Raw genomic sequence first — 24,389 nt, 5'->3', positions numbered from 1 at the left:
GGCAGGAGAGAGCTGAGTAAGGTGACATTTGGGTTGTCAACACGTAATTATGGAGCAGGTCCAGTGCTTTCCACTTCAGAAAGCTGGGATGTGAGCAGTGAGGCATCTTCTCAGCCCCTTACATGACATGTTGGAAGAGAGAATGGGTGGAAGGGAGACTCGGCCTCCCCTGCGGGCTTTCTCCTGAGTCCTCGCTGGGGTGGCCAGCCAGGCGTACACACTTCCTGTGCACCTAGTGCTAGGAGCTGGAGTTAGAGGTGAGCAGGACATGACCTTGGGAGGCAGCCATGAGAACCAGGAAGTGGAGTCAAGCCCTTATGGGCGCGACTCTGGAAATGTGAGCAGCATTCACATGGGACCTAAGAGTGAGCGTGAGTTTCTCGGACATAGTAGCTGAGATCGCAGCCATCCTGGCAAACCCAGAATGGGGTGCTCTCTGCGCCTGAATCACCTTTGCAGAGGTCCTCACGGGCGCCCGGAGGGAACCGTGTCTCTGGCTTGTGGGAAAGGCTTCGTCGTGGTTTTAGAGGCCCGTGAGTTCTTGTGGAAAGTGGCTGCAGTGGCTCCCAAAGGACTCGTGATGGACTCAAGTTTCTGCAGCCACATTTCAGTGTCACCAAGTATGGTGGCCCCTCACCTTTCATGCCCTACATTAGTTAGGTCTCCCTGAGAGTTTACTGAAAAATGTGTTTTCTTCAAAAAATGTTGCTTTTAAGATTCAAATAATGGGTTCAAAAGTATAAAGCAATAAGAAGAACTGTCCATAATCCTACTCCCTGGAGGAAACCATTGTGAAAGGCAGTTGAATTTTCTTCTCCAAAGTAGTCAGTAGCCGTGTGGTTTGGTTATAGCGACTTTTCAGGTGTGCATGTGGTCACAAGGGCAGCTCACATTTTGTCACGTGGATTCAGCCGGGCCTGACACCTGCCCCTGGGTGGAAAGCAAGCCACTGCCTGGTCTGTCTGCAGGTTGTAAGTGTGGATGGCTTCAGCAGGGGCAGGTTCAGTTATGCTCAAGACTTGACAACGCTGCTGGTTTCTTTGTTGCCACCTTTGCCCCTCTTTAAAAGCAGGAATAATAGGTGGTGACTAGATGGATGCCTCTTAAAATATGGGGCCGTGCTGCGGCCTTGGGTAGGCTTTTGAAAAGTTAGTATGTGTGCTGTGTTGTTGTAACTAATGAACCTTTCTGGCCCTGAAGATAATGAGCTCAGAGAGGGCAGTGATGCTGCCTTACAGCTCACCCGAGGGTCCCTGTCACCCACAATGCGTCTGGCTTACTGAAGGGAATGCTTCTTGATGGATCCTGGGGTTGGAAGATGGATGTAGTGGCCGCCATGCCGCTGGGGAGCCAGCTGAGAAGAAGGTGGTGGGTGCTGTCACTGGCGCTTGCAGAACTACCTCCCTTCACCCTCATGCCCTGGTCGGGTGTGGCTCCAGCCTCTACCTGGTCCTGTCTGCTCCTCTTTCCCACCTGGAAGGGCCGGCATCAGGCACAGCTCAGAACTCCCTTGCCCACTCCTCCCTCCCCTTGGCGCCCCCTCCAGGGCTGGAGGACCAGATTGTGATGGGAGCATGCTTTTCTGCCACCGTCCAAACAGCAAGTTCCTAGCGACAATGGGGCAACCAGATGCAGCAGCGGTGCATTCCTGCAATAACAGTACCTCGTGTTTTTATCATATAATTTACGGTCTAAATGCTTTTCAGATATGATTACCTTTATTTTATAGATGTGGTAACCACGGCTTCTTTGGGGATATGAGGGGCGATGCGATTCTGGAAGCTCTGGTGGAAGCTGCCAAGTAGCTGGATATTATTTAATGGAATCTTTGCATCTACCCTTCGAGGGGGTTGAGGGAAGGGGAAGTTACTCTGCAATAACTGGGAGTCAGAGACGTGAGATCTCTGCCCATGGCACTCAGCAGGTTGGGTGAGAGCTGGGGATTTGCACCCAGGTGACCGGAATTTTAGGCCTTGTGATCGTTCTGTGTCTAGCACCCAGCATAATGCCCAGCCAAGAGCCGGCATCAATCAATATTTGTTGAATGTTAAATGAGGCTTAAAGAGACCGTTCATGCTTGGCACCGGGGCAGAGGGAGACAAACATGTTTCCTGCCCTCATAACCTTCACTGCCAAGTCCTGTGACCTTGGGCTGCTTGCCTGACATTCTCAGCTCAATTTCCTGAAAACTCATCTGAAAAATGGACTTAGCCAAGGGCATGTCCTGCAGCCCGATCTCCAGTGTTACATGCTTTCTACTACTCACTGTTTTGGTTTTCTTTTTCCTACACACAGCTTCCCTTTTTATTTCCACCTTCTGGAAAACACATTTCTGATGACAGGCTGTAGTATTGGACGACGACAACGAAAAAGGCCAAATCATCAAACACTAGCTTCACAGTAACAACAGCAGCGGTCCTCGCACTGACCCTGATGCTAGGCGCTGCTCTAAGCCACTGCCCACAGCCATGATTGGGCAGAAGCTCTGATGGACAGGGCTGTTAGCGCCCACTTCAGAAGAGGTGACTGAGGCTCAGAGAGGTTAAGTAACCTGCCCGAGGCCTCTGAGGACTGTGGGCGGTGGTCTGGGATTCAAATGTCAGAATCGGTCTGACTTTCTGCTCTTTAAACTGCACTTAAGACTTCACCCCCACATGCATTTGTTCTGGGCATTTTCATGCCTCCCTTGTCTCCTCTACGGCCAGACCATTGCTTTCCCCATTCTTAGGACCCATGGTCAGAGCAGGAGGAAACCCACACTGGTCTGTGGACACAGCTAGGGCTGGCGATGGTCCGCAGTCAGGGTGCCAAGTCTGACCCTTGGTTTTCTGCCTGTCAGTGGCCAGCCAGGGGCACCAGAGAGTTCTTCGAATTTCCCTCTCTCAACTGCCTACCTGTTCTTCAGGCAACGTTTCCAACAGGCGAGGTTTTGAATTTTATCGACGTCTCTGAACTTATCGACGTCTCTGAAGAGAGATGGAGGAGGCAAAAAACATGAAGTCATAGCCTGGGAGAAAGGTGGCCGTTTATTTTGGAGATTTCTTCCCCTTCTTTCACTTTGTGCACGTGCAAAACCTCTTTCCCGCGGAGAGTTTGTGTGGTTTCTTCGTAGCCCTTGAGCTGCTGCTGCTGGGTTTATGCTAACGCATTGCAAGCCCACGCTCTGAGGGCCGACTGTGCTCCCCGTGTGTCTGCTGTTTGCAGAGCACGAGAGGCAGGAATCCGTTCTGCTGGGCTCACGGACGTGTCAGAAACCTCTTCAAGTTTGCGGCCAGTTGGAGGGCGATGCAGTGGCTTGTAGCAGCGGGCCTGCAGCCGAGCGTCCATGGAGCCAAGAGGAGGGCGGGCACAGAGGAGACCAATTGTAGTCACAGGAAAATTCCACTTACCAGGGGGCTGGGAATGAGTGAACTGCAGGGTTTGGCGGGGAGTGACCTGGAGAGGCAAGGCTGGTTAGCTAGGAATGTTCTGGTCACTTTGCTTGACTTTGGGTTAAGTGTTCATTTCCCGTTAAGCACAGGATCAGACACAGAGCCGGGGATTTGCTTTTGGGGATGATTTTGAATCACGTACCATCTCGAGGAGTTTTATTCTGATGACACTGATTATATTAATAGCAATATAATAGCTAGCTAATAATATAATAGCTAGCATTTACTCAGCACTTAGCATATGCCAGGCAGCCTGCCAAGCGTTTGATCCTTACAAGAACTCCGAGAGATGCCTATTTGTTTGTATTCCCGTTTTACAGATGGGGAACCCAGTGCTCAGAGAGGTGAGGTCATTGGCCCAGGCTCACCCCGTTCTCTTAAAGAACCCAGTTCGTTTGGGTGTCAGTACTTGGCCCGTACTAGGTGCTCAATACATGTCTTGGTTCAGGAAGGGAGTTACGGAGCTGGGTTTGAACCGGGTTCTGAGCTGCCTCTGGGTGTGAACTGGTCTGAAGACATGCAGTCCCCACAACTCCTGTCTTGCTGCTTTGGGTCCTCACAGCCGCAGATTGGATTAACCTACTGGGGACTCAGGGTCCAGAGGAAGAGGAGCAAGGGCACGTGTGGAGGCAAGCACACGGCCCCTGGGGTATTTCCTGGGCCGGTGGGCCTTTAAGGCATAGCATGAACTGTCATTCCAAGGAGCTTGCTGGTTCGCATTTTCCCTCTGATCGTGGCGGTGTGCGATTCACCATGTTGCCCTGGGTCTGCAGAGCGAGTTGGGTTGCCTCTGGAGGACCTTGCTGTCGGATGGCTGCAGATTCTCCTGTACCTGAGCAGAGGCTGAGCGGGACCTCGGGAACTGGCTTCCTCTTATTCAGGGGAAACTCTAGAGAGCTGCAGTGGCATCCTCAAGGCAGAGCCCTTTGCCCGGGCACAGAAAGAGAGGAGGACGGATCTATGTAAAATACCCGAATTAATAATTTCTTACTTTCCCATCTGCATGTGGCCAGTAATGGGGGGGTTCTGGTCATTACCAGGTGCCCATCTCGGATAGTCTCTTGCTAATCACTCGTATGCACCCAAAGAGGAGGTACTGTGATTAGCCCACGTTATTGTCCTCCCTTTGCAGGCAAGGGCTGGAGGCACAGAGAGGCAAAGCCTTCTGTCCAAGGCTCCAGAACAATGAAGCCGAGAAGCTGAATTTGAACCCAGACCCTCCAGCCCCTGGCCTGTGCCCTTAACCATTCTGCAGTACCCACCTTGCTTTGAATTAGTGAGGTTTTAAGTTGATTATTTAATCAACCTGCTTCTTCTCGAACCTTCTGTCAGCCAACTCCACGACGGGGGAGACGGCACGGTGACTTCCATCCATAGGCTCAGCTCAGGCTGCATGAGAGAGCACAGGTTAGATGGGTAGGGAGACTGTACCTAGTTCCTTCCCTTCACAGCTTGGCCCTTTCCTAGGACCTGGTTCTCTTTGACCTGAATCTGCACCTCTTGAGTCCAGCCTGCCTTGCGCCTCTCTCTGCTGCTAACAAAACCCCGAGACCTGAAATTCCGTTCCCCAGGATCCCGGGAGCTCTAAATGTGGAGATGGCGCGCTCTGTGGCCAGAGCTGGTTGGGATTACAGATAAACTGAAGCCTGGGAAACTTTCTTGCTATTAATAGTGCAGAGCTTTGGGGGAGGGAATAACCAAGCTCGATGCTATTGGGATTGATTTTGCCTGTCCAGATGACATACTAATGAGCTAAGTGGTTAGCTTCAGATCATTATTGCTCCTTCCCAGGCCAAGTTCTTTTAACAACGAAAACCACAAAAGCAGAGAACAAGTTGGTTTAGAGGCCCGGGGGCCGTTGTTGAGAGGGGAGGCTGGTCAGAGCGGGCCTGCTCTGGAGGAAATGAAGGCGGTGGTCCCTTCAGAAGAGTTGTGCCGTCTTAAATCCATCTTTTCCAACGGCTCTCCTTTTTGCGGGGGGGTTGGGGGGGGCGGCGGCGCAGGAATTTGATTGGGCATCTGGACTTTTGATGGGGGTATTTCTTCAGGCCTTTGGAGCCTTTTAGAAAGTTTCTCTCCCAGCCGTAATGTGTCAGGGTTTGCTGTCAGCCTTCTCTCTCCAGGGAGAAAGTGTTGCCTAAACCAACCCAAAGATCCCTATCTCTTCACATCACCCACTTTGATTGTAATGTCCATTGTTCTGCTCTTTGCTTCTAGTCCCCCCATGTATACAATTGAAAACACAGTCACAGCCCTTCAGTTCCGAAGTGCCTGGAATATCCTGATGTTCGGAGGAGACCTTGGAAGTGGACAGGACTGTATTTCCTTCCCCAAATGAGGTTATTGTGCTCGAAATATCTCCTGGTAGTTTATTAAAGGAAACCACAGGCTGGGGTCAGAGGCAGTTTCTCCTGCCTGGAGCCTGCTGTCTTGCCTCTTCTTTCTAGATCTTTCTCCCGCCCCATCACGTGCCCCTACCTTCCTCCAACCAACCCCCAAACAAACTTCACTGGCGGGCGGGGGAGTGGGGGCAGCCTTGCCATGGAGTGGCATTTGAGTAGCCCGTCCCCACTTGTTGCCCCCTGGGACGTCAGGAAGGAATTTGGGGTGTGGACTTCCTTGAGTGACTGGGATTAGACCAGTTGAGTCTGCAGTCAGACGAGAAGTGTGTGGGCAAAGGGAACTATTGTGTGAGGCTCCTCGCTCGGGACAGAAAGCCTGCCTTCATCTTTTGCTGCGCCTAATGGACAATTGAGACATTCAGCTTACGTCTGAAAGGGGAGTGGGCCGGAATGGTCTAGCAGACCTCCCAGACGAAGGCTTGTAGGAGCAGCAAATAGAGACAAGGATTACCAACAGGGGAAACAACCCGGCCGAGTCCTGGGAGAGAATGTTTATTTCCTTGCTCTCTAGGAGGGATTTGGAAAGAGCCATAATCCTGGGTTAGGAGTAATTTGTTACAGCAAGATGATACTTGAGTGACAGGCCACTTCTGGCTGAGGCAGCGGGACTTGTGTGCAGGGGGGTCGGGGCCTCCAGAAGGTCGGCCTCACTAAATCTTCACCCTGGCCCGGGGGTGGGGTGGGGGTGGAGGGGTTGTTCCTCCCCAAGCAAAATTAACCAGAGGCGCTGCTGACCTTTCGGCTTCCTGGGTGTCGTGTTACGAGGCATCTCCACATGCTTGTCACGGCTGGAGTCCGACAGTGAAAATTGGGACGGACGGAGAACTTGCTGGAGCCGCCGACCTCTTTCAGATGTGACGGGGGGGGGGGGGGGGGGGGGGATACAAAGGCTGTTCGGCCTGGTTCATGGTTTTGTTGGAGTTTGAGGACGTGAGCCAGGTCTGCGTGGCATTTGGTTCCTACGTCCACCAGCTAAAGCTCGCTGATTGGGTGCCCACTGGCCGCCAGATCTTTGGCTGTGCGTTGTTTTTGTGGATTGGGGGGAAGAATACGGACTTGGGAGGAGAGCCTGAGGAGGAAAATCCAATTCTTTAGAGCTCACGGCTGTGGGAAAGGAAGGAATTTTTAAAAGTTTTTGATTTTAATACCTCCTGCAAGGGGATGAATCATATATTTACAATGTCCCTGCCAGATCACTGGGACCCTGCTACTCCCTGGCTTTGTACCTCTCTAAGGTCATCCGATGGCTGTGTGTATAATGATTTACACGGTAGACCCGTGGCTTCCGACTTGCAAGTCCCCTGTGCAGTTGGAGGAAGAAATAGTACATTTTAACCATCTTGGACCTCAAAAAATCGTTTCCTTTACTTCATTTACAGTTTATCCTTTGAGGCTGGAAAAAGGATGAGGAAGTTGGTGGGAAGGCTTTAGGCAACAAACGATTCCATGCCCATTAAAACACTGTAACAGGTATTTTTAAAATTCATTAAATTTATGGGGGTGACATTGGTAACATCATATAAGTTTTACGTGCATAATTCAACAAGACATCACCCGTATATTGCATTGTGGGCTCACCACCCAGTGTCTAGCCTCCTTCCATCACCATATATTTGACCTCCTCTACCCTCTTCATCCTCCTGCCCCCTACCCTCTGGTAACCACCTTCCTGTTGTCTCTATGAGTTTTTGTTTGTTCGTTTGTTGCTTTCTGTTTTATGCCCCGCCTAGGAGTGAAATCATATGGTTCTTGTCCTTTTCCGTCTGACTTACTTCACTTGGCATGATACTCTCAAGATCAATCCACTTGGTTGCAAATGGCAGTATTTCATCTTTTCTTGCGGCCGAGTAGTAGTTCATTGTATACATGTACCATGTCTTCTTAATCCACTCATCCGTCAAGAGGCACCAAGGTTCTTTCTGTGCCCTTCCGTGCCCGTTTCTGAGACAGAGAAATTGAAGTGCAGAGACATGGTGACCTGCCAGAGGCCACGGGACAGGGGAGGGCGGACGGCAGGATTCAGATTTCTGAACAGACGTGTCTGCTTTTCTGTGGGCTTAAGTTCCACTCTATTTGTTTTTAACCATATGCCTTGAAACAGCTGTTGCACAGAGGACTTCTGTCCTCTCTGACGTGCCTCTTCACCCGCAGTTTTAATCCAGGGTATGCTGTGCTCTGCCCATCTTCCGGGAAGTCTCGGCATTCCCCTGCCATGGCCACGGCCCCTCCCCAAGAGCCAGCGCCAACCAAAATCACATTTGTAAATTGCTTGTTTCCCAAGATGCTTTGGAGGGTATGATTTTTTTTTTTGAAGAATAGGTTCACTTGTTTTCCAGTTCATTCTGTATGCATTATGGCATTCTGGGTGGAGTCTGTATCCGTGACTGTGTGTTCTCCCTCACCCACTTAAAGTCCACGTCAGTAGGGTTTAGTATATTCACAAAGTTGTGCAAACATCACACTATTTCCATAATATTTCATCATCTGCAGAGAAACCCTGGGCTCACTGGCAGTCACTCTCTGTCCCTCTTCCCCCCAGTGCCTGACTCTGTCTCTATGGATTTACCTATTCTAGGTATTTTATATAGATTAATCCTCACCCAAGGATATGTTTTCCGTTGATTTTTTTTAGAGAAAGAGAGGAAAGTAGGCAGGGAGAGAACAGAGAGAAAAAGAGAGAGAGAGAAACATCGATGTGAGAGAGACTCATTGATTGCTTGCATTCTGCACTCGCCCGGGACTGGGGATCAAACCTGCAACCCAGATACATGCCCTTGACCAGAAATCTAACCTCTGATCCTTTGGTGTGCAGCTGGCGCTCTAACCACTGAGCAACCGGCCAGGGCATGTGACTGTCGTTGTCTGCCTTCTCTAAAGTTAACATAATGTTTGCAAGGGCCACGTAAATGCCATTGTGTGGACAGACCACATTCTCTTTATTCATTCATCAGCTGAGACTTGGGACACTCTTATCCCAACACACACTGCATATTCACCGAGCTCCCGGGATGCTGCCCCTGGTCCCCGAGCTGCTCCGTGTCTCCTAGCTTATTCTGTGGGTCTGCAGGTGCCTGGATCCACCTCAGCATGCTTGTAGAGAGGCAGGCGCTAAGTAAGACATCCCAATTACCTGGACTAAACTTGGCCTTTTTATAAGCAGCAGTAATAAAAAGTGTGGGACCACAAGGTAGGTTGTCTCTGCTCGGCCTCTCACTGTGAGTTTCCTACAGCGGCATGCAGGACTCCTCATTTGTTAGGCACCGTCCAGGGGGCCCAGGGCAATGAGCTTGCACTGCCTAATCTAGAGGTTGAAGATGGGTGAGCAAGACAGGAAGGTCAAGGTCTCCTCCTTTCAAGTTCGCCCAGTGGCTTCATGTCTCCTGATCCATAGCTCAGGGATGTGGGTGCTAGGGCAGGGCTGCTGTTTGGTTGGAATGCCAGCCCCTTGCAGTGAACTTGGTCTTGAGGAGGCTACAGTAAGACGCGGAGGTGGCTGGTCCTGGGCTGCTTTTGGTTATGACAGAGTGCGATCTGTCTCTGAGGCTGATTTCCTGCCGGCTCCCTGTGTAGGGTTGGGGCTGCACCATTTCTTTTGAGGGCACTAGTACCCATTCAACTCCGTCTTTTTTTGGGGAGTCTTGAAGAGTCTGGCCTGAAAATACCAAAGGTCTGCATTCTGATTCAGAATCCCTAGTAATGCATGACTAAGTCACTTTCAGAATCCCCGGTAATGCATGACTAAGTCACTTCATCTCTCTCGGCCTCACTTTCTTCTTCATAATGTGTTTGGAGATTGTCTGCTTTGACCACCTAGAAAGGATGTGTGGACAGTCCATTTCGAGGTTTAAAAGAGCCTTTGAGGAAGTCGTATGGGATCTGCCAATGTGCAACATGCATGTCATTGGCACTGCCCCAACCCTGACAGTGTGTGTCTGTGACTAATCATCTGAGTCACCTGGCAGGTTGGGGAAAGAATACAGACCCCTGGCCCACTCCCAGACAGTGGGGCTTAGCAGGCGCGAGTGGGCCAGGAGGAACATCTCCAAACAAACCAGTGAGGTTTGGGAACTGGGAGACCGTGTCACCATCATGAATGAAATCTAACTTGTCTACCATTCATTAGATGGTTATTCCATTGACTGGGTCTTAGATGACTTTGCTAGGCCTCAGAATACCTAGTCCACACTGGACACAGCACGTACTTTGTAAATGCTGTAGGAATTCGGGTGTTAGGATCGAAAGGGGTTTTTGAGGTTATGTTCCCCAGTTTCCTGCTACAAACTCAGGCCCAGTGTGGGGGAACAGGTTAGCCAGGGAAGAAGCAAAGCAGTTGCCCAGGTAGGGACACTGCTGGGCCTGGAATGTTTCTGGATTCTCCTCCCCCTTGCTGCTCCCAGGAGCTCAGTCATAATTTTAAGAGTGACATTTTGGGGAGGTGCGAGGAAGGCCTGGGTTCCAGCCTAAGAGGGCTCATCTGGGCATGAGGGGAAGGGCCTGGTCAAATTCTCCTCAGTGTGTGCTCCCATGACCTGCTATGCCGCCACCTCCCTGCAAACCAACTGACCTGGCAAATGCCACAATATCTCAGGGACAGGGGCATTGAATAATTGGCCAGGAAAAGAAAATAGTCAGTCTGGTTATTGAAATTTTTGTTTGTTTGTTATTTGTTTGTTTTGCTTTATAGCTCTGGTAGAAAGTATATTCTGGTAGCCTTGGAGGAAAATAATGTAATAGTCTGCCCGGCTCCCAGGGGAAAAAGAGAGATGCTGGATGCTGGAGAAAGGTTATTTTTTCCTCTGGGGAGTACTGGGAGGTATTCCCTGAGCCATGCCCTTTGAGAAACTGATCCCTGGCTGGGGTTCAGGCAAGGATGCTCACAGTTGATAAGAAAACCAGGGAAGGTAGAGAAGTTCTGACGTAAGCCAGGGCAAAGCAGTGAATGCCCGGTGGTCTGGAGCCCTGTGCACCCACCTGCCCGCTGACCCAGTGCCCTCAGGCAGGCCGGGCCTTGCTCTTCAGGCCTTAGCTTCCTCCTTGGTAAGATCTGAGTTGTAACTTTCTGCCCATTTATTTCATAGGGTTATTGTGAATGTGGTTATAACTCTGGAAATACTCTGTACATGTGAAGTGATACTGTGAGGACCCTTTAGGTTGTTATGATTAGGAAGACAAAGGTTAACTATAGGGATTTCATTTAAATATTGTATAATGACCAACCCATAGAGATAGGATGAAATGATTGTTGTTTTGCACAGGTGCTTTGATATCCACCCCTTTCATACTGAAAAATGGGATAGTTGGTGACTTTGAGGGAAACATTTCCAAGTTCCTACTATGTTTGGTTTTATTTTAAAAAAAAGACAAAGTCAGTCCTACCATCTTACTGAATTTTTCATGTGGCTTTCTTCCTTCTCCAAGTTCGGAGTGTACCCAGCCTTCCGAGGTCTTTGGTTTTTTCTTTTCCTTGGTAACTATAGTTAACACTCCCAACCAGCAGAAATCATCCATTTCTGACTTTTCTTTCTCTATGCAGTCATGCTCTGTAGGCATATAAAGCCTCTGTAAAGAGAGCTTCTATCTTAGACTCTCTGTGGATTTTTTCAAATGAAGGAATTGTTGGAGTATGTTTTAACCTAGAGCAAAGCAGCCCCATCTCCTATACCTTCTGCACCTGCAGGAAAACTGGTCAAACATTCTGTAGAGGTGCCTGAAGGATCCTGCAGAAACCTGAAGATGTCCGAAATAGTTTCACACAGCTTTACTGTTAAGTATATATGATCAATGCTAACTTTTGGAAACCTGTTGGTATGTGTATATTTCAGAGGGTAGGGCATTATTCAATGAATCACCACCTCTTCTATTTTAACCATTGGGATTCCCTAACACCCCAGGGAAAAATTGCTTATTTATAGAAGATAAGCTGAATTTTCCATCTTCTATTTCTGAGAAATGAAGTCGGTTCAGAAAGAGACGGCCAGGCCTGTGTGCATGTGGATGCTCCCCACATCATGAGCTCCTAAAGAAATGCGTATGTGCTCTTGGCATTGATGGTGGTGCCTCCCGTTGGCTCCCAGAATTTTTCTATTTTGCTCTTATGAGGAGCAGCTTCTGGTGGCCTGTTGTTTTGTGAAATTCAGTGATGTGAACATCGTAATCAGGGCTGCGCATTTCTAGTAGAGCTGGCGTGGGCCTCACCGAGGCTGCATGGGTAGGGTGGGAGCAAGCCACCTTGCAGGGAGGAAGGATTAGTGACTTTGGACGAGATGGGCGGGGTGGGCGGGACTCTCAGTTTGGGGTGTTTAGGCAGAGCAGCGACTTTCCCTTTTATAAGAAACACATGTAGAACTTTTAGCACTGGTGAGCGAGGAAGTCTTAGCCGTTACTCTGTCACGAGGATGGCTTCCACTTAATTTGAATTCTTGTAAGATGAGTTTTTCTAGGAAAAAGCACCCCTATTGAGAAATAGCTTGGATTTTTGTACTTTGGTAAAGGATGACTATCTACCAGGCTGGGGAGGGGAGCAAAGCCTTCAAAAATGATCAAATCAGCCCTTTCTTGGGTGGTTTTTCTACAGGACCTAGTTTTCCAGAATATACCGCTTTCATCTCCGCTGAACAGTGTTCAGGCCCTGCTGTGTCCCTCTTCCCACCCCGAGCTCTGCCTTCTGCCCGAGCTCCTGGCGAGTGCCATCTGTTGGTGGCAGGCAGAGTTGGCATGGCATGGCGCGGGGTGGGAAAGCTGTACACATTGGAAAGCTCTGGGGAGAGGAGCTTCTGAACCTAGGAAGTTGATCCCAGAGCACATATGTGGCACATCCCCACGGCCAGAGGGGTTCTGCCTGGTATTCCTTTGTGGTGATTTGATGACACGTGATACTCTATCAGTGTTGCCTGGGAAGTGGGTGAGAACCTTTTCCAGTCAGAATTGCTGAAGGGTTTCGAACTTCCGTTTAGAAGGGAGAGAGAGTTATTTCGGTGAGATTGTGGTCTGGTGGTCAGACCCGACCCGGTGACTGGGAGTCACGACCAGAGCTCAGATTCTTTCCCGAACTTTCCCTCTGAAGCTGGAGTCTTGCCAGTGACAAGTCAAACCAAAGTATTGCTTTTGGACCACCAAACTGGTTTCCTATGTGATTGTGTTGGGCTGCTTGGATTTAAGGACCCATGAAGGGATATATCCTGTCTGACATGGTCTTCAGGTCTTTACACGAACCTTCCCTAAGCCAGGGGTGGCAGACCACGGCCCACACCTGCTTTTGTGTGGCCTGTGAGCTGAGAATGATTTTGATTATTTTTTAAACGATTGGAAAAAATAAACAGAAGACGACTATCTCCTGACACGAGAAAATCATATGAAATCCATATTTCAGTGTCTGTAAATGAAGTTTTATTGGCACACAGCCATGACATAATACAGGTGTGCATACGTGTATGGTCCATGGCTGAGTTGAGTAGTTAGGAGAGAAATGGAATGGGTTGCAAAGCCTGAGCTATTTACTGGGTGGCCCTTCACAGGGAACGTTTGCCAACCCTGCCCTGAACAAACAAAGGGGAGGCTCCACAGCCCGTCCATCTGTGGAATGGAGCGAATGGCAGGCAGTGCCGGGAAGCCGCTTTGGAGTTTATCAAGGATGTGAGTTTCCTGGCAATCCGCGTCATTATCATCATCGCTGTCCTTTGAATTGTCCTGTTTGTTTGGGAAATAAGTTTGGACCAAGACCTCAGCAGCCCTCCCATGGCGGGTTCTCTGATCAGCCCCTTCTCGCTACCCTTGCTACCCAATCCGGATCCACACAGATGGAGGAACTTCATGAGAGCAGGTTCTCCCAGGCCCGCTTGAACCTGAACTCAGAGACGCCTTCTGATTTGGGAGCTCCATCCCCATGTGCCTTTCCTATTCCTTTTCTTTTTTAATTGGAGTTGGAGGAGGAGACATGCGAGATGTGTGCCTTTCTCTTTTTGCTGACAATTTAACAGGCTTTTAGGCCAATGGTATTGTGTATATTTTGAGACTTTGTCCCCAGGCCCAAAAGCTTAACTTAAGCTCCCCAAGATGTATCATAAAATACGATTTTGGGAAAAACTCTAATGGGCCATGAGCAGAACATTATTGTTAAACAAAGGATGAAATGCTTAAGCTGAGATGGCTATTTTTTTTTTTCTTTCCTCAAAATGAAAGTCAAGCAGACTCCATTTCAACAGTTTTCAATGCAGGAATTCCCACAGCCCCATTTGATTGCAGTTTGTTGAAAAGTTTAATGTTTTTATAGGCAATTCATAATTTCCATGTTGAGCAGCCTAAAAGGAAGAGAGCTGGAGCCCAGTGTTGTTTTTATAGTGGGACGGTGGGAACTTTTTTTTCCTTCCCCCCAAAGGATATAAAACCAAAGTGGAACCGTTGGGAAAACATGGCGTGGCTTTCCAGCCGGTTCGCGAGTCCCAGATGCTCCTTTCTTTCAGGTCTTCCTTTAGGACCCAGCAGAGTAAATAGAATTTCCTGCTGCTTAATGTCTCCAGGAAGGAAAAGATTTTCCTCGAGGCTCTAATAGTACCCAATTTCCTTTTTCTTCCCTTTATTTATTTATTTTCTCTATTAATAAGGACCAATTGTGGAAGATGAAGAGACCTGGGAAATCCATCACTTTTGGAGGAGGTTAATAACTTCCTTTAAAAAATCCCGACATAATACTCACTTCCCCACAAGGAACCTCGTCAGCCCGAATGCCAGTTAAGATCCAAGGGACGGTGGGTTTGCGGGGATCCAGCCGTTCTGTGGGATCAAGTTGCATTGGGCCCCAGAGGTTGGGGCTGTCACTGGGGCGTCCCTGCAAGTCGTCGGGACTGGGGCCGTCTTCCTTTGCCATCTGGATTTGGTTAGCTCTCTCTGGGCAGCGGGGCGAGTCTCATTTCCTCCAACCAGTAATGTTATATAGGCAGTGATCCTGGGCTGCCCTAACATAATTGAAAATTATGTGTATTGTAGGCTCGGAGCGCTGAAATGTAGGCTCATAAAAATATGTGGTGCAGGTAGCCCGCGGAGATTGGATATGGCACACAATGAAGCTTTTATGTAAAGGAAGAATTATAAGTCTCCGCATTAATGTTGCATTATGGGTATGATAATTCTTGGGTGGGGTCCTCAGGGCAGGTTTGTCATGTTAAATAAAGCCTAGATTTCCTAATCCTGGGGAGCTGGTCCTTGGGATGCAATCAAATCCGTTTCGCAGAAGGCCAAAGATGAAAAGTTGTCCATTAATCGATCCTTCCCCACCGAGTGTAGCAGGAGATGTAGGTGTGTGGTAGATTCCGCTGGGCATTTTTCTTCACAGGTTTTTACGAGATGGAGGGGTGAGTGTTGGCAGGTGTCCATTTCGGTCGGCCTCAAGGAAATGACTCTGCTGAGTGGCTTTGACCAATGAGGCCCATATATTTATGTGGCCAGTGAGAATGGGCGAAGTCAGGATGAGACAGGCAGAAGCGATGCCCACAGCCCTCTAGCTTGGGCTGTAGGGCAGAGGGAGACCATGGAAACATTTCAGTGGTTCTCAACTTGGGATAGTACTGCTCCCAAACGAGGCATTGGAAATGGTTTGATTATAAGGGTGACTGAGGTGGGGGACAGGGGGTGCCTGCTGGTATTTCCTGTCTGGAGGCCCAGGCTCCTAGAAGTCTTTCACCCGCCCCACCACAGAGAGGACCAGCCCCTCACCCGCCCCATCACAGAGAGGACCAGCCCTGTAGTCCAGTGATGGCAAACCTATGACACGCGTGTCAGAGGGGACACGCGAGCTCAGTTTTTTGGTTGATTTTTCTTTGTTAAATGGCATTTAAATATATAAAATAAATTTCAAAAATATAAGTCTTTGTTTTACTATGGTAGCAAAGGTCAAAAAATTTCTATGTGTGACACGGCACCAGAGTTAAGTTAGGGTTTTTCAAAATGCTGACACACCGAGCTCAAAAGGTTCGCCATCACTGCTCTAGTCTATAGATAAAACCTGGAGGTCCTTGGAGCAAAGGCATTTGATGCAAGGTCTTGGGGCAAGTGACTAGCACCAGCAACCGAGCTTCCTGTGCACAGGATGCTGCTAGGTAAACACTCTGAAGAAGAATCTCTCCATCCTCAGCTTGGGAGAATGACTGTGTACTTGGGCAGGTGACTCGTGGGTTAGTATCTTCCAGCTTTAGGTGGAACTGAGTTGGGTTTTCATTTTCCAAACGGTTGTGTCTTTGAGGAACCCATGGAGAAGCGCGTGGGTGGCTTTGGCCCTCTTCTGTCACACGGGGTTTGAGCGAACCCTTCCTTCTTTCTGGACTGCCCTTTGCTGTCCTTTCTGTTGAAATGTTTTCGGTGCGGCCGCCCCCGTTCTCTTTCTCAGAAATGCCACCTTCTTCTTGGCATTCCCCGGGCATGATTTCCCGGGTCTCGGCCACCGCATCCCCCGTCCTCTCTTGGCTAGTGGAGGAGTTGGCTCCCTCCTGCATAAGCCCCCTGAGGGCGGCATGTTTGTCTCTGTGATGCACCACGCAAGCTCTAATGGGTGTTCACTGAGTTCCATTTCCTGTAGGATTAGTATTAAAACTAGCCTTTTTTCTTTTTGCTAGAGGTTTCTGAAAAGATCAAGGTGGCTCCTTATATATCCTCCAACTAACCCGTGCCTTAATCAATTGGCCTTTTGAGGTATGAAGGCTGGTATCAGTGTCCTTATTAAAATTGGAGCAGTGTCTAAGTTCTGTTTGGTGGCCTGAAGTTTTCCCGAGTGAAACTTTTGTCACCAACAAAAGTCAAATGCCCGGATGTGCTTGTGCTAAAAGTCTCGGTGACCAGACAGGCCACCTTACCTCAGTTTCCCTATCTGCCCAATGGGGAGTTAGATCGGTTGATGGTGTACGTCCCCCTGAAAGCTGTCCATGTCACTTTTGATAGAAGTAGCCCCCCTCCCTTGCGCTGTGTATTCATTTTCTACCTCAGACAAGGGTGGAGATAGACATATTGGCTTCTGTCTTTTATCTTGCTCTCCGTGGTAAACCTGTATGCATTTAAGAATTCCTCCAGCCTTTTGAGTTGAAGGTATAAGTTTTATGGTGCCGTGTTTGTGCATGTTTTACCAAAAAATACAGGATGTCCCCCCCAAAATGTATACACAGTTTGAGTGATTATGAAGTCAGTGTTTATTAACATACAGTTCATTTTCAAAATTAAGTGAGTTATCAGCTGTTAAAGTGTGTATCCATTTTTTGGGGAACACCCTACATTTTTGTTCTGGAGGAGGAATTCCCTCCTCACCTTCCTTGGGTAACTTCCAGCAGGGGACAGTTCCACACGTATCCTCAGCTTCTTCCACGCGAAGGAGGAGGGCGTTTTAGAAATGTGGTCCTGAAAGAGAACATTCAGAGTTGATGGTCTCTTGGGACTCTGGCTGGAGACTCCACTTGCTTTCTTCCTCCGGGAGATCTCTGTGTCTCTTCCCGCCCTCCGTCTCGCCCTCCCCACCGCTCCTTCTAAGTGAGGTGTAGTGTTGATGAGGTCATTTTGTCTGAAGCTACCTATAGCTTGATGGTTAATAATATTGATGTTGTATACAGGTACCTATTGAACATGAACTCTAAGGAAGAACCTGTGGGTGTTGGATGGTTTTTCTGTCGTTGATGTTGTTATTCACACGCTCTTAAGTTTTTTAGTTTCTGATCCATGTGTCATGAACCCCAAGAGTTCTCTCTCAGGGCAGCTGTTTTGCATTTCTCTGCTATGTTTATTTTCTCCTTCCTTCCTTCCTTCCTTCCTTCCTTCCTTCCTTCCTTCCTTCCTTCCTTCCTTCCTTCCTTCCATTTGATCTTTATTGTTGAAAGTATTACATATGTCTCCTTCTTTCCCCCATTGACCCCCCTCCAGCCCCCCTGCCCCCCTCCCTAGACCCTCAGCCCCCTCCCCAACACCCCACTGTCTGCATCCATGGGTTATGCATATAGGCACACAAGGTCTTTGGTTGATTACCTTGCTATATTCACTTTCCATGTTCGTTTTGTTTGCTCCCCAGTATCTGCAGATGAAATGGCCGCTGCTCGATGTCCAGGCAGGCACCCTCCAGAGCAGACAAGCCCTCAAGGATGCACGCTCTCCGTCGCCGGCGCACATTGTTGTGAGTGACCTGACAGAGGCAGTCGCTTCCTTTATTGGGGGGAAGATGAAGAACATGCTCTTTGGTTGATAACAGGCCTTGTGTGTCAGTCTTTCTTTCTTTAAACATATTTTGTTTGGCATATTCTTGGATATGGTGTATGTCTAGAAGGTACCTGTTTTCTTCTATTGGACCTTAGCGATTATTACCTACCCGGAAAATTTCCCACCTGTCCTTTCTCTTAGCATGGGGTCGAGTCGAGCTTCGTGGGCTCCAGTTAGTAGGCACAATCATCGTGGTGTAGGGCAGACTGGAGATGGTATCAAGGCAGTTTTAAAGACTATAGTACTCCAAATCTTTCCTGAAAAAGTCATTTAGGGGAGGTGAGTGGCAGAGGAGGGAATTAGAAATTAGACTTTTTCCAGCCCCCTACCCCCCAATTTATCTTAATTGTTGGAAAGAAACACTCTACACTAACATCAGAAAAATGTCTTCTGGGATGATTGATTGAACTTAGAAATGAACTTAGAAAGGCTTAAATTAAATTTAAACTGTACATCCATGGCTTTGAAAGCACAGGGTTTAATTAATACAGGAGCCATTTGTTTGTAGTACTAAGAGACTACACCATACCGTGTGTGTCTACATATATTTTTAATGCACTTTCTAAGGATTTTGTAGGTTCGGAAAGTGGAATTTATAAATTAACCTCTTGAGAAGATAGCTCAGCCATATTAGGATATTCTCTCTTTTAGATTTATGTCATGAGCTAGACTTTATACTTTCGAAATAATGAATGGAAGACACTTTTATAACAATTTTATGACAGGTAGAATTATGCAAAGCACGGAACAGTTCATTTATTTTTTATTTAAGTATCACAAAATGTTACCCATTAATATATTTTGCCTCCGTGTTACTTGTAATTTCTAAAAATGGCAAAACGATTTTCTTAAGTAGAAAGATCTCGGATGCATTGTGTCAAAATTCAGGTCAACTGCCTCCTTATTTTGTAGCTTGCTGTAATTGAGAATATATTATTTAATGAATTTGCCTCTGTTATAGGAATATCAAATATATATGTGGATGTATGTGTATATCTATCAGAAAATAATTTATTTCCATAAAGCCACATCTTGGGTCATTGTTTGTGAAAATGTCTTAGGAATTTTTGTTATCAATAAGGCATGTAGAAAAGATTGACATTCTCCAGAAACTTCCTCCTTCCTCTAACCCCACAATAAAATGGATGCTCCTAATTACACATGCTCTTATGATGCCAAGATTTCAGGGCTGGAAGTGACCTTAGAGCTCAGGTAGGCCCAACTTGCTCTCAGAAAAGGAAACAGGCCCAGAGATGCCTTAAGTGACTTGCCCAATGTCACACGCTGTGCTAGTTAGTGGCCAGAGCGAGGGCTGGACCCGCTCTGTGCTCCCTTCCCGGGGCCTTGTGGAACGTCCTCTCCTAAGGGAGAGACGTTCACTTCCCATGGCTGGTTCTGTTTTGCTCCCTCTCCATCGGGTCATCATCAGGGACAGAGTCATTGGTGCAAAGAAGTGGTTGGCTCAGGGTTCCGACGCAGCTTTCTCCTAGGAAACGGGGTGCCATGTCAAACCGTGTGGTAACAACGCCCCAAGATTTTACAGAAGTGTGATTGTCCGAGTCCTCGAGGGGATATGAGGAAGCCCACCCATTCCACATTTCCTGCCACCCCGAATTTCCCAGCGTGGGTCTAGGCTTTGCCATTTATTTCTCTGCTTTTGGAAATGCTTGGTGTGGGACTCGCCCACATTTTTTTTTTTTATGTACAGAGATAGGATATTATCTTTAAAATCCCTTGGAGGACTCTTCTCTCTTTGATTGTGGAGAGAAGCTGTAATTCTTAGAAGTGGTTCAGAGTGGACACTGCACCTCATAGGTATGTCCGGGAGGTCCACGGGCCACGCTGGTGAGCAGGAGTGGGGTTTTGGCCACTGGGAGAGGGGTAGGTGACTGTCCTCTCTAACACCTGCTTCCTAAACCCCATAAGAACAGATGCCACCAGTCGGCCTTGAGCACCTTATATTTTCATTTGCAGAATGAACTACCCTGAACAGTGGTTAAACCATATTTTTTTCTGGGAGCCCCTGTGGGTTTTGGTGAGGAATGCAGCCAGAGGAGTTAGGGTTTTTGTTTTTTCCCTCTGCTGTTCAGTCAAAGGCATGTTTACCATGGCAACCACTTGGGAGAACACCACCCTTGAGATGGAGACCCTTGTCCAAAGGGGCCCCAGGTGGCAGCTGTAACAGTAGCTGTTGTGCTTTCTGCTCCATTCCTGGGGACCTGCCCTGGGGAAGGGCCCTGGTGTGGGGGGTTTGGGTGGGTGGTGGAGGGGTGGGCTCTGGGAGCTGGAGAGAGGAGAAAAGCCATAGCTTGGACAATAGGAAACCAAACTTGTGAAATACTTAATGCTTGTGGCAGCTGACTGGTTATATGAGTCAGCCCTATAATTGTGCATTTCTGCAATCTTCACCTGACACCAAGGGGAAAGGAAGAGGGGTGTTGGGCGCTGGGGGTGGGCTGGGGGGAGGGGGTATTAGTAGAGGGAGATGGAAAGTAGGTGGAACAAGGCTGGAGATTGTTGACCACATACAGTTTTGGGGACTGAGGAGTCATACACCTTGGGGACTACATTTCTCATTGCATTTTCATTGGACATAGAGTGATGTGCCGACCGGAACTGGCTTGGCAGGTACAGGATGCCTGTGTGGATAAAAGGGTCCCTCTGCATCATGGCTGATGATGTGTCATTTGGCTCAATGCTGGCCAGAGACTGTGGTCCATGTGGAGATGCACTGATGAATGGCCAGTTTTCACCCAGACACTGGGCTCTTCCTCACATTTTATTTTTCATTTTTTTAAAGGAAATGTTGTCACATCACAGCGTTTCATAAGACGTGTTTCAAAATAGTTGTCCAAGGATTGCTTTCTAATTTCTGTGAAATTGGAAGTTACTGTGATTTCTGGGCCAACCAGTTTCATGATGATTTCTAATGTTTTCTTTTGAAAGTAGAGAAGTGTTCAGTGTTTGTTAGTAATCACTGGAGACTGTCACTGTCGCAGTCTGCTAAGAAAGTAACTTTTCCCCGGTCCATATTTGGGGCAGAATTCTCACATGGGAGCCAAAAGCATTTTGTCTGAATATTTTAGTCGGACTGGATTTTTTTTTTTTATGTGGTATGTGGATTACCACATTACAAAATATTGATGTATAGAATAAACATTCTCAACAAGGGGAGTTCAATTGATTAAATAGTATTTAAATTTAGAAGCAAGCCCTATGAACTTTAGTTCCTGTAATGGCTACACCATCTTGTTTATTATAATTTACCTTCAAGGATGATGTTTTGAATTTGGGGAGGGGGGCTAGCCAAAAAATAGGAATTTACACACAAACCCATCTCTCTCTTCTCCATTTCCCTACCCCCCCCCCCCCCCCATTCATCTATTTCCTAAAAGTCTCCAAGATACCACCCATAAGAGCCAGGTTGTCTCCCCCCCCCCCCCCCCCCCCAGCCTCCCGTCCTATTTTCTCATTCACAGAAGTAGCTCATGTTTCCTTCCCTGTGGTGTTTTTCAATTTATATTTAAAATTGTTTTGTCGACAATGAGTGCCAGGCAGCTGGTTTGTGTAAGTGGTTGAGCCCGAGTCTTGGCCGGGCTGCCTCCAGGGCCGGTAAACAGAGGGTTCCAGGCTGCTCCCTGGACGCCACCCCCGGTGTCTTTGTCCCAAGGCTTTCATTTCACTTCCTTTGTACCCGGCAGAAGAAGATCCTGTACCCCAAATGGTGGTGTTTTGGTACAGCGTGTATCTTACAAAACGGCGAAAGGCTTCAGAAGGTCCCACCACGTTGTCTTGGGGGTTTCCTTTTGAAGCGGAGGTGGAGTCTACCTTAGGGCACATTTCTCAGCGGCTCTCCGTCCCGGGTGTCTTGCGGGGTGATGAGCACCGGGGTGTGGGGTGAGAAAGCCGTCTGAGCCCCAAGGAGCAAAGCCTTCCAGACTGTGCCGTGAATTTTTTGTTGTTGTTCTTGCGTAAACGCTGAAAGCGAGCGCAAAACTCTCGATGGGATGTGGCGCGATGGTCAGAACTTCAGACGAGCCCCCGCCGTCTGCGTGGGGAGCATTTTCAAGTCAGCTGGGGGGGGGGGGGGGGCGTGGCGGGCCTCCTGCTGTTGGTTTCTGAAGAGTTCGGGGCGTGGGGAGGCTTACTCCCAGTTAACAACAAAAAGCGACCCTGAGAGCATCCTCTTCGCGGTCCAGTACATGCGGGCGTGTCCAGGGGCTGCTCTTCTGCCGGATGCTCTTGGCAGGGGGGGTGCCAGGAAGCCCTGTTGCGAGCCAAGGCCCAGCAAGACCCTAGTAACCCCTACCTGCCAGGTGGGAGTCATTGTTCCAGGTGCCCTGAGGAGTCCCGGGTGCCAGCGGGTCTGGCCAGGGAGAAGGGACTCAGACTGCGAAATTGGTGAGGAGTACAGGCTGGGAAAGGCCCTCTGGGGAAATGGCATTTAAAATGACATTTGAAGGCTTCCGTGGAGTTGGCCAGGCAAAGGTCTGAGAGAAGGCGTGGAAAGTGGCAGAACATTCCAGGCAGAAGGAAAATACATGGACAGAGGCCTCAGGAGGAAAAAAACCACACAGAACAAAACTTGGCTGTGAGAGAAGCAGGAAGCCAGCTACAGTGGCAGGTCTTGAGGGTGCAGGGAGAGTGGCCTGGAGGGGCTATGGTGAGGCCTTGGTGTTTAGCCCACCATTGTGGGGAATCGTTGGGGGGTTTGGCTTGTGTGAAGCTGATGGCAGCAGGGATGGTGAAAGCAGCTAGATCTGGAGGGGACATCAACAGAACTTGCTGATGGCTTAGATATTGGTGTTGAGGGAGAAAGGGGAGTCAGAGGTGGCTGGAGAATGCCATTCACTGAATGGGGAATATTGGAGGGGAGCAGGTTTGCAGTGGGAGAGGTTTTTAAAACACTACTTATTCATTCCAGCTTTATTGATATGTAATTGACATATAACATTGTATAAGTGTAAGGTATGCAGTGTGTTGACTTGCTACACTTACTGTAAAATGATTGCCATCATAGTGTCAGCTAAAGCCCCCGTCACGCTACATAAGGTACCATTTTTGGGGTGGTGAGAACATTTAAGATCTGCTTTCTTAGCACCTTTCAAGTTTATCATTATAGCCACCATGCTCTACATTAGATCTCCAGAACTTAACTCATGTTTTAACTGGAAACTTGTACCCTCTGATCAGTATCTCCCTATTTTCCCCAACTCCCAGCCCCTGGTAACCAGCAGTCTACTCCATACTTCTGTGAGTTCAGCTCTTTCAGATTCTGCATATAAGGAATATCGCTATTTGTCTTTCTCTGCCTGACTTATTTCACTTAGCACAATGCCTTTAAGGTCCATTCATGTCACATGGCAGGATTTCTTTCTCATGGTTGAATACGAAGAATAGTCTGTTGTGTACATATAAACACACACCACATTTTCTTCATCTGTTTATCTGTTGATGGACACTTAGGCTGTTTCCAGGTCTTGGCTGTTGTGGATAATGCTGCAATTACATGGCAGTTCAGATAACTCTTTGAGATCCTGTTTTCATTTCCTTTGGCTATATACCCAGATGTAGGTTTGCTGGATCGTATGGTAGTTCTATGTTTAATTTTTTGAAGAATCTCCATATTGTTGTCCACAGTGGCTGCACCAATTTACACTCCCCTCAGGAATGCAAAGGGTTCCCTTTTTTCCACATCCTGTTGGCGCGTTATCGCTTGTATTTTGATGATAGCCCTTCTAACAAGTGGGAGGTGTTAATTCATTGTGGTTTGGATTTGCATTCCCCCGATGATTAGTGATGTTGAGTACCATTCCATCGACCTGTTGGTACATTTCATGTACCTTCTTTGGAAAAATGTGTATCCCGTTTAAGAACTGTCTTTTTGAGAGACTGAGATACTGGGTTTCATGAGCCCCCGAAGCAGTAGGGCAATAGGTGGAGTCAGTGATGGATGATGATAACCACAATAGCAAATAAGCCTGTAGCACGTCCTGGTGCCAGGCTTGGTTCTCGGTGCTTTATAGGTGATCATTATCCCCACTTTACAGAGGGGGAACTTGGCACCCGGAGGTGAAGTATTTGTCCAGTTGTGGGAGTCAGGATGTGACAGAAGGCAGCCTGGCCCAGGGCATGCCATCTCTTAACCCCCTGCCCCCAGCCCCAAAGACACAAGTAAACGGGCCCAGTGTGGGATGCTGAGGGCTGTGGGGGGCGCCCCTGCCCCCGCTGGCCAGGGTGGCAGGGCTCAGACACCTGCTGGCCTCGCTGGAGAGGGAGGCACGGGGTTGCTCGGGGATTTGGTCTCTGGTGTGGCTGCTGCAGAGGATTGAGG

General features: G+C 48.4%; 1 protein-coding gene across 32 annotated transcripts in view; it reads left to right on the top strand.

Moving 5' to 3' along the window:
• Positions 1–24,389, top strand: part of TCF7L2 (transcription factor 7 like 2) — a 195,357-nt gene that overhangs the window by 55,934 nt on the left and 115,034 nt on the right. For all 32 annotated transcript variants that reach the window (XM_036335964.1, XM_036335966.1, XM_036335967.1 and 29 more), the window contains one exon: positions 17,871–17,972. In XM_036335964.1, coding sequence (XP_036191857.1) covers positions 17,871–17,972 — 102 coding nt within the window. The remainder of the gene's footprint in view (positions 1–17,870; positions 17,973–24,389) is intronic.

This window comes from Myotis myotis, unplaced genomic scaffold (genome assembly GCF_014108235.1).
Source record: "Myotis myotis isolate mMyoMyo1 unplaced genomic scaffold, mMyoMyo1.p scaffold_m19_p_15, whole genome shotgun sequence".
Classification (NCBI taxonomy): Eukaryota; Metazoa; Chordata; class Mammalia; order Chiroptera; family Vespertilionidae; genus Myotis; species Myotis myotis.
Note: the sequence above shows the minus strand (reverse complement) of the source record. Positions and strands in the feature narration are given on the sequence as shown.